General features: G+C 40.4%; 1 protein-coding gene across 1 annotated transcript in view; it reads right to left on the bottom strand.

The window, feature by feature from the left end:
* Nucleotides 1-12,692, bottom strand: part of GNS (glucosamine (N-acetyl)-6-sulfatase) — a 56,663-nt gene that overhangs the window by 29,111 nt on the left and 14,860 nt on the right. Inside the window, exons 7-10 of the mRNA XM_080811290.1 lie at nt 12,510-12,592; nt 11,234-11,352; nt 9,016-9,119; nt 1,884-1,985 (exon numbers count right to left, since the gene is read on the bottom strand). Of these exons, the coding sequence (XP_080667416.1) occupies nt 1,884-1,985; nt 9,016-9,119; nt 11,234-11,352; nt 12,510-12,592 (408 nt within the window). The remainder of the gene's footprint in view (nt 1-1,883; nt 1,986-9,015; nt 9,120-11,233; nt 11,353-12,509; nt 12,593-12,692) is intronic.

Raw genomic sequence — 12,692 nt, 5'->3', positions numbered from 1 at the left:
AATATTTATAGAAATGAACAATGTGCAGTTTCTGTATTGGTATATACACATGTTCCCTGGAAGACAGGTATAAATATCAACTAACAGCACTGTTTTTGTTTTTGTTTTTTTAAGATTTTTAAAATTTGAGAGCAGAGCAGAGTAGGAGAGAGAGGGCGCAAGGAGGGGGGTGGGGAGGAGGGAGAAGCAGACTCCTGCTGAGCAAGGAGCCTCATGTGGGACTCGATCCCAGGATCCTGGAATCTATAATCAGCAGACACTTAAAGACTGAGCCACCCAGGCACCCAACATCATTGTTCCTAAAACAAAACTAGCACAAGAGAACAATCTATTGACTAAAAGAAACCCAGATAATGAAGTTTTGATGCGTTCATACAATGGAGTATTAGGCATCTGTGAACAACGTGTATCAGTTTGGAAACAATGCTGAATTGATAGAAGTCCCAGATTACATTCAGGTTTTTTTTTTTTTTTTTTTTTTTTAGTGCCAAAAAAGTGTCAAAACTAAGGTATCTTGTTTAAGGATACGTACATGATAATTACTAAAAAAATAAAATCCAGAGATAACCATAAAATTCAGGAATATGATCACTCCTAAGGGGCAGGCAAGGGACAGATAGGTAGGATGGGGAGGGGCATATAGGTAGATGCACCAACAGTGGGAATATCTGAGTTCTTAAATGGGATGATGAGTTCCTGGGTATTTCTCAGGTTTCATAACTTACGTGAGTGACATGTATTCTCTTGTATGAAGCACATATTACCTAGTAATAAACTGTAACAGACTCAGACAAATCAATGATTAATAGTCACCTATAATGAGTTACCATAAAAGACTAACATATTTTAACACTGATTCTTTTATTTAATATTGATCGTTCCACAGATCCTTAGCTCTGTGCAGTACCATACACACAAATACTTCCTGTGTATTCTATTTTTTAAAAAATTTTATTTTTTGAAAAGATTTATTTTAGAGAAAGAGCAGAGTGAGGGGCAGAGGGAGAGAGTGAATCCTGAAGCAAACTCCCCACTGAGCAGGGAGCCTGACGTCGGGCTTGATCCCAGGACCCTGAGATCATGACCTGAGCCGAAATCAAGAGCTGGCTGCTTAACAACTGAGACACCCAAATGCCCCTAAGATGTTATTTTTAAGTAAGCTACCCCCAGCGTGGAGCTAGAACTCACAACCTCAGAATCGAGTCACATTCTCTACTGACTGAGCCAGCAAGGTGTCCTTAAGGTATGTATTCTGAAGTGAAAGATCTTGTCAAATTAGCCTCCCGACAGCTCATACTGACTACATGTTTATGAACCCAGTCTAAGTAATTTTCATTTTCTCAGACTTCTGCAAATACTCAGGTATAAATCTTTTCAATCTTTGCCAGTTCTGTAGGCAATAAAGACCTCCTACGGTTAAGCATTTCTTTGATCAGCACCGGAGCAATCTTTTTTGCACTTACTGTGGACATTTCTAATTCCTCCATGAGTTGATTAGTTCCTTCTTTTGCCCATTTTTCTACTGGGATATTAATCTTTCTAAAAACCCATCTACTATGGTGAAGAACTCATCTATTGGGACCACGAACCCTTTTTCACATATGTTGCAAATATTTTCCCAATTTCTCATCTGTCCTCACTTTGTTTATGATGGGTTTTTGGAAGGGGGAAGAGGGGAAGAAGGGAGGATACAGATCTGTTTATAAATGGTCCAAATGGTCTTTTAGAAGCTCCTTCCCACCAGAGAGAAGAGAAAAATTCTATTATCCATTCTCCAAATTTCACAGTTTGATTTAAGATTTAAATTTTTAATTCTAAATCTGTACAACCTGGAATTTATTTCAGAGTCTTGGCTCAGGCCCGATTGAGGACTTCATACTCACCAAAATGGGCAATAAAGACATCCCATCCATCTGTGTCTTATTCGGGTTATATCCAGCAATATCCAAAATAGTAGGACCCAAGTCAATGTTGGCAACGAGCATCTATGAGAATGAGGGAAGAAAAACAAGCAATATAGACCACAGTTGGTCTGGTTTTCCTTTTCTATCATACAGCTCTTCCCCCAACCCACCCATGAGACAAACAGCATTTGCTATTATCTTTTGTACAGCCCAGACTTACTGAGATCTTACTCATTGATTCACATAATTATAATAATGCAAAAAATGAAACATAAAGGTTTCTAAGACTTGTAATACATGTCCCTGGGAAGTTATGTATCTATTCAACCCACACCGCTATTGAGCAAAAAACATTTTTCAAAACATTTTTTGTAACTTCTTTGGGACTGCCCAAAGTCTGATGAATCATGAGAAAATGTTGCGCTATTTTATACAAAGTGTTTACAACATGTATTTCTACAGTTCACTAAATTTGATTTCAAACAGACTCCTGACATTTTTGAAATCCTCAAAGGGTGAATGCTTCTTTTTATCCTTTCCTTTTTTTTTTTTTTTAAGATTTTATTTATTTATTTGACAAAGAGAGACACAGCAAGAGAGGGAACACAAGCAGGGGGAGTGGGAGAAGGAGAAGCAGGCTTCCTGCTGAGCGGGGAGCCTGATGAGGGTCTTGATCCTAGGACCTTGGGATCATGACCCAAGCCAAAGGCAGATGCTTGACAACTGAGCCAGCCAGGCACCCCAGGTGGAATGCTTCTTATCAAGGAAGATACTGGCCCTTTTTGTAGTTTCTCAAAGTGATACTACTACTAAAAAATGTTTGCAATAGGAAGGTAGAGGGGAGGGGTTTAAAAAAAGATGTTTGTAATAGGCTTTGGAGACTGCAGAAAACTCATTCCAACAGTGTACCGACAGGAGTTTCCTTAAAGAGCACAAAACTAAGATGTGCTAAATAAACACTTTAGGCATTAAAGTCACTGTCCTGCATTTATACCTTGCCTTATTCCTTTGATTTATTAGACTATGTTACTTCTGTATACAAATCCTCTTTAGGACCTAAACCAGCATACCCCCACAGAAATATAATGGGACCACATATGTAATTTAAGATTATCTACTAATCACATTAAAGTAAAAAGAAAAGGGGAAGAAATTCATTTTATATATTTTATTTGACTTGATATGTCAAAAATAATACTATTTCAAATGTAAGGCATGTAAGACATGCCTTACATTTGAAGATTTTATCTTCAAAAAAAAAGATTTTATTTAAAAAAGATTTTATCTTTTTTTTTGAGCTGAGTCTTTGAAATCTGGAATGCCATACTTGTAACACATCTCAGTTTGGACTATCACGTATGTTTTGGCTCACGAGGCACAGTGGCTGGTGGCCACTGTGGTGGACATGCAGGCCTAAAGTCACTTAATCACAGGCTAGGGAAAACTCAGAGTGGTGAAGACAATCCACCAGGGATACCAGAGGAGCCAAGGTTTACCGAGCACCTATTCTGTGCCAGTCCTTACGGTTTATCCTCTGTTAATCCTCGCCGCCACCCCAGGATGCAGTATTTCCCCTGCTTTACAGGTGAGGAAGTGAAAGAGAAATAACTGAGACAAAATCAAAAGCTCGTAACTTGAAAAGCTACCATGTACTGAAAGGAAGTAAAAGTCTTCAGGATTGTTGAGACAATGCAGAGCATCGTAGGAAAGGCCAAGGTGGGGGGGATTAAAAAAGTGAAACCTAACTCAGGAACTCTTCATTTAAAAACATAACCAGGGGCGCCTGGGTGGCTCGGTGGGTTAGGCCTCTGCCTTCGGCTCGGGTCGTGATCTCAGGGTACTGGGACTGAGTCCCACACTGGGCTCTCTGCTCGGCGGGGAGCCTGCTTCCCCCTCTCTCTCTGCCTGCCTCTCTGCCTGCTTGTGATCTCTGTCAAATAAATAAATAAAATCTTCAAAACAAAACAAAACAAAACAAAACCAAAAGTACAGACATAAAAGGCAAGAAAACGTCTTCAGAGCACTGTTCATCAGGGGCCAGGTTTCCTGGCAGCTATGAGGGCTCATACAGGGCAGAGTAATATACTTACCTTGGCTCTGAATCAATTAGTTTAACGCTAAGCTTCCAGAAATCACCATTCAGTGGTAAGCCACTCACGGGAAAGGCAATTCTTTCTTTACTTTTATACTTAAGTGATAAAAGTTAGGAAACTAGATTCTAATTCCAGATTCAAGAATTAGAATGGATACTATGGGCCCATGAGCATAATGACTTCTAGAAACACTAGCAATTCAAGTCCTAAACTAGTACTGCTTCTATCACCAAGTATAAAAGTTACTCAGGAAAAAACTCACAAAAATGTCCCTAGGGATTATCCAAGACCCAGGGTAAGAGATATCTTCCCTAATTCCAAGTCTCCCAGGCAGACTGAGCTGCTCTGAACACAGTCAACAAGAGTGGGTATGAATACGGAAGAGATCATGGCAGGAGAAAAGAGACAAGCAGAGATATAACCTCAAGAATTGGATCAAAGCAACAAGACCCTGACGTGTGACTCAAAGACCTCAGTTATGTCTAGAACATGAATGAAGTGAAGCCATAGGAATTACTGTGAATCCACAGGTATTACTAACATGTCCAAGACAGTTTTATAAGGCGGAAAAAAAAGAAAGTAAACACCCAAATTGTAAAACCTACAGAGATTTAAAATGGTGACTGCCTGTTTTATCAGGAAACACCTAAAGAGCCATCAATTATATGATGGGAGGCTCTCTCAAATGGCAGTCTCCTTTGTGGGGAGAAAGGTCTGGAAGTTTCAGTACAAATCAAGAGTCACTAAGATTTGTCCCAAGTACTAGACATCATCCCAGGACTCTGTTCCCAGCTATCTGCAATAATCACATTTTCCCTAAAGAGTAACAAATTCTCTTCCCTTTTAGGCTTTGGTTTGACTAAGAGGGAAAGAATCTCAAAACCAGCAAACTACATCAGAAGATGGGAGACTTCTAGAGGATACTGAGCATGAGTGAAGAATCCAACAGAGACCTCTGTCTCCGGTTTTTACAAACAAGAATCAGAATGGATACTATAGGCCCATGATTATAATGACTTCTAGAAACACTAGCAATTCAAGTTCCTAAAATGGTACTGCTTTTATCACTAAGTATAACCTTAAAGATTTATGGATTGGAATTAAAAAGCACCGACAAGACCAAAAGTAAATTATTTCATAATCGCAGCCTCACAGCTTGGGAATGTTCTCAGGAGTTATGTATATAGATATTCTGATCAAATAAAAACACTTAGAAAATTCTGGGGCATGAAATCAAAGGATTATCATGCTTTGGAGCTGCTTCTTTTTTTTAGCTCTAGAAGAATTACAGTGCTATACAGAATTACGCAGAAAAAATAAGACTGCTCTACAGAGGATACACTGGGTTTCCAAATGGACATTTAAGCCCTGATATTACAGAATTCATGTAGAGTTATCAAAGGAAAGACTGCAAGCACACCAGAAGGCACCCCAAATCCATGTTGCAAAAAGCACTGAAATGCAGAAGAAAGGACTCTCCACATCTTGGGCTACTCTGCATTGACCCCTCAACCCCAGCTTCCCTACAATGAAGAAGCCAGGGCGTCACTGAGTTACACTTGTGAATTCTCCACTTACCATTCTCCCAATTTCACACAGGGAAACAAGGCTTATCTGGCCAGTCTTCAAGCCAATATGTTGTCTTCTTGAGCCTCCAGTTCAGTTCTATTTCCCCTGGATCATGTTGTGTCATTTTTTCCTCCTACTAACCTTTTCCTTTCTTAAAACCCTTTCGATGAATTTCTACCACCAAATCTGAAGCTAGAATCACTTCCAGCCAGGAGAGAAAACCTCAGTAAGCCAGTCTTTGGCATCCACGCAGACCACTTCTGTTCTGCTCTCCCAACGGCTAAGACAAAGCTAAGCCCACTGGTCAAACGTACCCTGTTTTGACCATCAGCTTTTGACAGCTCAGCTTAATATGCCCAACTCATAACCCTGCGCCTCTCACACAGGACGAATGGCACTGAGACAACTACCCTGCCAACACAGGATAAATGACCCACCATCTCTGACACTCTTTGTGGTAGGTGGAGGCTGAGCATTTCATACTTCTCAAACTACATCTGTCAGCACAGCAGCATCCCCCCACCCCCCCCCATGGATTTTGAGAAGAGACACAGTTAATTTTCAGTCCCGGTTCTGCCACTTACCATGTGACCTTGGTAATAACCATTCAGGCAACGTGGATGTCCCCCAATGTGTGTTAAGGGTGGGGTATTCTAAGCTTAGACAGTGCCTCTCTTCTAGGAACTCCCCCAAGTAAAAAAACACAAACTCAGCAGAGTGTGGTAAGTGTGAGGGCAGCCAGGACAGGGCAAGGGCACCTACCCCAAGTGGGTAGGTGTAGTGTAGTGACTCTCCAGGCAGGAACCCCAAACCGAAGCTCTCAAGGACAATTAGTGAAGTGGAAGGGGCATGAGCGGGGCATTCCAAACAGAAGGAGCAATCAGCAGACAAAGACAAGGAGGTGAGAGAGGTGAGAGAGAGAGAACCACTTCACTTAGAAGTGACAGTAGTTCAGTATAGCTGCCATTCTGTCCCCTGAGCAAGCCAAGCTCATTCTTCGATGTGTGCCTTCCCATTTATAGTTCTTCTCAGAATGCCCTCCCACAGACCTCTGCAGGACTAAACCCTTTCCAACACCCAGGTCTCTGCTCAAGTGCCTCAGAGGCTTTCACTGACAACTGTAGTGGACGCATCTGGCTCTCCAGACACTGGGAGTTAAGAACTAATCTTCCCTGACTGCTCAGTGCTGTGTAGCCAAGCCTGCTGGCATAAGATACTTAAATATTTTTTGAGCTATACTGTAATGGTTAGGTACAGACTCTGGAGCCAGACTCCAGTATTTGATAGCAGACTCTGATATTTTATCTTGGGCATGCCATTTAACTTCTACACCTCAGTTTCCTCACCTTTGAAATGGGTGTAACAGTATCTCTAAGTGGGTTCCTATAGCTAATACACTTAGAATAGCACCTGTCACACACTAAGGATTCAATAAGTGATAGATATTATTGTTGAAATGGCTTCCTAGGAACCAGGTTTCATTCAGACTGCTTGGAGAAGGTGAACTTTTCTGATTTTAATATTTAGATGCCGCTGTTAACCTGAAGATAAAAGGAACGGTTTGGTTGATGGGCAGCTGGCTGACACATTCCATTCCGTTCTCATTCCACTTCCTTCCCCACACTGGTTAGAAATGGCCCTAGCAGCCCTGCTCCTTGGAAATGCACACAGCTGCCAACATGTTTTGAGTCCACTCCAACACCAAGATCAAGAAAACACTTTTAAGACTAAGCGAAATTAAAAAAAAAAAAAAAAAGACTAAGCGAAATAAGTCAATCAGAGAAGGACAATTATCATATGATCTCACTGACATGTGGTATTTAAGAAACAAGACAGAGGATCACAGGGGAAGAGAGAAAAAAATGCAACAGGACAAAACCAGAGACGGAAACAAACCATAAGAGACTCTTAATCTCAGGAAACAAACAGGGTTGCTGGAGGGGAGCTGGGTGGGGGGATGGGTTAACTGGGTGATAGACATTAAGGAGGGCACATGATGTAATAAGCACTGGGTGTTACGTAAGAGTGATGAATCACAAAGAGACCTGTACCCTTGGGGCAAATAATACATTATATATTAATTTAAAAAAAAAAAGAGTGATGAATCACAAACCTGTACCCGTGAAAAAAATAATACATTATATGTTAACTAACTTAATTTGAATTTTAAAAAGTCTAATAAATAAATAAACGGCTAAAAAAAAACCCCACCAGACTTAATGGTCCTCTAAACTCGCCTATCTCCTTTGAAAGGAGACCCATTCACATGGTACTGGATTTGTAGTGGGAAATGACTGGCTTTAGGAATGTAGGTGTTAAGAAAAAAAGAAAATTCAAAAGAAATTATGAAAAATTTTACCTTTCTGAAGAATTTCAACAAAATTCCATCATGAGCATTACAAAAAGAAATAAGGGAATTACACTTAAACATTAACCTCCAAAATTAGACTAAAGTACCTAGTATACCCAGAAAGTCTGGCCAATTTTCCAATTCTAGCTTAAGTGATGTATTTGCTCATTTTCTTTTGTCTCACAGAGCTGGGACTGAAATTGTGTTATTAGAGAAGAGAAGACATAACTAGTAGAACTTATCAATTCTTATCTTCCAAGCATTAGACCAAAGTGTTTTGGATCAGAGTGTCTAGAATCTCTAGGAACAACATGCCTCAGTATTTGGTACCAAGTTTGGAAAAAGACACCGAAACCAAATGTAAATGGCAACAAAAGAAAGTGGTACATTATGACAGTTCTAGGAGAGAGAATCAGTAAAACAGAAATGCATGTGGGACAAGCAGTTCCACAGAGAGAGGGAAAAAAATCCTCAGAAGACATGCTTTCTATAGCCTTATATTCAGTGAGGTCAGACTGGCAGCAGCTATCAGCGGGGAGGTCAGATATGCAGAATCAGAATCTGCATTTTAACAAGGTCCCCAGGGGGATGTGCCTGAGCTCTCATCTACAGGGTAGTGGGCCCCAACCTGGGCTTCTTTGTATTACCTGTGGGCTTAAGAAAAAAAGCAGAGGCTGGGTCCCTATTCTAGTCCAAATGAGTCCACTAGAACCATTCTGGATGTTGAAACTTTCACAATTTCAGAAGGTGATGTTGAGGACAGTAGTAGAAAGTCACTGCTCCAGGACAAAGTAAATATTTACAGTCTTGACAGACAAATCAAAGCTACTCCTAGTGATATACGTATATATGGGAGGATGGGGGGGGCGGAATACAATTAAAAGAAGGTGGCCAGGAGTTCAAAAAGAAAGAAAGAAAAAAAGAAAGAAAGGAAGGAATCACCGTCTCCAAGACTTATAAATACACTCATAAGATCTTAAGCCGAACACAATTCATCCTCACAGGAGGAGAACTCTAATCAGCCTCCTCTTCAGAGGAACAGCCTTCTTTTCTCAGGCAAGTGCTACCTGTAAACAGTGTCAATTTCTCAGGCACCTACCTTGCTTGTCTGATTTGGTTTGATCCCAGGTCCCCGAACCAGGAGTGGAACTTTGATATCAAACTCATACAGCTGTCTTTTGTCTATTGGCAAAGAAAACTGTCCTGAAAACAAAATACAGAGGGTAAAGACGGAGCTAGGAAAGAAGTATCACACACATATTCAATCAATGGACAGTAAGAACGCAAACAACTGTTCTATTTACGGGGCTTTAATGGAAAGTTTACAATCACTTAGGTCTCTTATTACTACAAGGCAGGAAATGAGTTCATCTTCTTTAAACAAATGTCTAGGGGGACTCCTTGGTTTAAGATAAGACAAATTCAGCAAAAACAATGACTGGAAAGTACTGAAACACAAATACATAATTTATGTATGATACTCAACCTGACCACAATTGAATGAGGTTACTCTACAAACTGTCAATAAAGAGCCAAAGCATTTATCTGACCTTTCCTGAATAAACTGCATTTCAAGATAACCAAATAGTTGAGTTCTTCTCTAAGAAATTCCAACTAATAAATGCAAAAGGACAGAGTTATGAAGTCAACATTTTGCCATCTTTGAGAGAATAGTAGATTAAAGCAACAATCATCAACAGAACCTTCAGCCATAAAAGGTTCATAGGGCAGGCTCAGGCTGACACCACATGAGCCATCAATTAATAGCAGCATCGCTAAAGTGGGCCAACCAGACACCATCATGAACTGATGTAACAGGAAGTACGTATCAGTATCACCAAGGAAACATTCTTTCTGAAAATGGCAATTTTTTTTTTAAAGATTTACTTATTTATTTATTTGACAGAGATCACAAGTAGGCAGAGAGGCAGGCAGAGAGAGAGAGGCGGAAGCTGGCTCCCTGCTGAGCAGAGAGCCCGATGTGGGGACCCTGGGATCATGACCTGAGCTGAAGGCAGAGGCTTCTGAGCCACCCAGGTGCCCCTGAAAATGGCAATTTCTATTAAGCCTCTAGATCTAACTACCCATCTATGGAAAATGCTTACTAAAGAAACACAAGTTAAGGCATCATGAGAATGCAATTAGCCAGATCTAGAATGTGAGATATTCTGAACAAAAAAAACCCCCAAAACCCTTTTCCCAATAAATCAGTGGCAATAACAGTCTCAGGGCACATGAAAAAATACAGGTAGCATGTGGGCTTTGTCTAGATCCTGATACGTAATAGACTAGTCAGAGGCACAATGTAGTGTTCATGTACAGAATCACAATGTCTGAAGTTTCTTCAAAACCTTCTAAACAAAATAAAGACAAACATGGGGAAGATAGGAAGAATTCAAAAGACTGGCCACATACAGCTGAAAAGCGAAGCTGGGAATGGAAGTTATTTTATTAGTCTTTACTTTTGAGTGCTTAAAAATATTTACAACAAAACATTAACTGCCTCATCAATCTGCTCCCATGCAAGCAAGCCCCAGGTTAGTAGTTTTCAAGTTTACGAAACTGATACGCTGGGAAAGGAGACATTCATTTTTAAGAATATCCAAGTGGAAAAAAGGAAAGTTAAGGATATGGGGCTGACTCATACAGTTTTAAAAAGACAAAACATAAAACAAAACAATACATATACACCCACACAAAAATCAATAAAACATCTCACAATTTCACAAGAAAGGGGTTTTCCCCCAAGACAACTTTCTCTTGGTCTCTCTGTGTAAAATCTCTTACCCCTAATCTACTTGCCCTTTAAATCTAGCTCAGTTTCAGGGGGCCTGGGTGGCTCAGTCAGTTAAGCGTTTGCCTTTCGGCTCAGGTCATAATCTCAGGGTGCTGGGATGGAGCCCTGCAACAGGCTCCCTGCCAGGGAGCCTGTTTCTTCCTCTTCTTCTACTGCTCCCCCTGCTCGTGTGTGCTCATGAGCGTGCTCTAATAAATAAAATCTCAAAAAAAAAAAAAAAATCTAGTTCAGTTTCTTCCTTTTTTCCTAAAGCCTATCTCTAATCTAACAAGGTCACTCTCTGCTCCCAACTCCTAGAACATCATGTAATTTGGCACATGAAATAGCAAATAATGACACTTGGTTTCCCCATGTTTGAATGAGTTGACCCTCTAACTAGAGAAGTCCTGAGGGCAGCAGCCTCCCCCTCTGGCCTGCCCATTGCTACAACAGACCTAGAGCTCCCTGCTAGTGCTACTGACTGGGTGAAAAAGGAAAGGCACCTATCAAGACCACAGGAATATGCCAGTCTGCCCCTTACCTGTGTGGTAGCCATTGTCTGAGGTATAAAAGATGTAAGTGTTGTTTAGTTCCCCATTGAACTCCAGTCTCTTGACCAGTTTCTCCACAAGATCATCAACTGACAGTAAAGTTTGCCACCTGCATGTACACAGAGGGTGACAACAGGATTTCAGAACAATAGCTAAAGAAATGCTATCTTGCCAAAAAAGCAGAAGCAAAGTCCAAAACAAAACCACCCAAAGTCCCCAAACCTCCTTTCCTCAGACCCCTCACGGGGGGGGGGGGGGGGGGGGGGGAAGCATTAGAAAGTCCCAGTCCAAATTTAACTATTTCCAAAGAAATAAATTAGGCTTTTAAAAGCAGTTAGTTTTATTAATACTGATGATGACAGCAGAAAATGGAAGGGAAAACTGTCAATTCAGTACTGATTAGCACAGATTAATTCAGATAGACCTACACCACAACAACGTTTAGGGGTCTAAACTAGGGGTCAGCAAGCTATAGTGATGGGCCAGTTTGCCCACTGTTTTTGTTTTTTAAATTATAGTAAAAAACCACACAACATAGAATTTACCAACTTAATAAATTTTAAGGGTACTAATAATAGTATGAAGTATATTCACACAGTGAGGCAGATCTCCAGAACCTTTTCTTCTTGCAAATCTGACACTCTGTACGCATTAAACAATTCACCGTTTTTACATAGTTTTACTGGAACACAGTCATGCTCATTCATTCACATAATGCCTAGTTCCACTCCAAAGGCAAAGCTGGGTAACTGCGACAAAGACTGTCTGGCCTGACAGGCTATGATATTTACTTTCTGGCCCTTTACAGAAAAAGTTTGCTAGCCCCTGGTATAATCTAAATACATCTTAAGAGAGCGTAATGAATTTTTAAGAACTGACTTAAAGAAATTCCTTGAAATTCCAAAAAGCAACAGCAAATATTCTGCTCTAGTCTTAAGTCTTTGGGTCTTATGCAATTACTAGGCCTGATGTCTCACAAAGTGACCTTTTCTTCAGACACAGAGAAATTTTTTTTTTTAACCAAATGGCTCCAGTTTGCAATTCTGTTTTAACAAGTCATGAAAATGAATTGTTTTATTAGTCCTCAGGTCCAAAGACCTATCTCCTACACCTTCTGGGGCAGCAGACCCCCAAACAGTCTCTCCCATCAACTTGCTACCTGTTGATTTTGTGTCAAAGGTAACCACATTGTACAGTCCCCTGGTTCATGGGCTGATTTGGAAGGTCCTCAAAGACCACCCAGATTGTGAGAGTAGCAGCGCTTACCTTTTCCGAAATGCACTATCTAAAAACTGTATTGAAGAATTAGTCATTGGGGTCTTGGCTTGCCTAATTAACCAGTGCTTGTTCTAAGATTTAAAAGGAAAAAAAAAGTTAGCATGAAGTCATACAATCAAATAAACTGCTAGAGTACATAATGAAAAGGAACATTTTATACTTCAGCAAAAA

This window comes from Martes martes (assembly GCF_963455335.1).
Source record: "Martes martes genome assembly, chromosome: 8".
NCBI classification, from domain to species: domain Eukaryota; kingdom Metazoa; phylum Chordata; class Mammalia; order Carnivora; family Mustelidae; genus Martes; species Martes martes.
The sequence above is the reverse complement of the archived record's forward strand: the minus strand, read 5'-3'. Positions and strand labels throughout refer to the sequence as shown.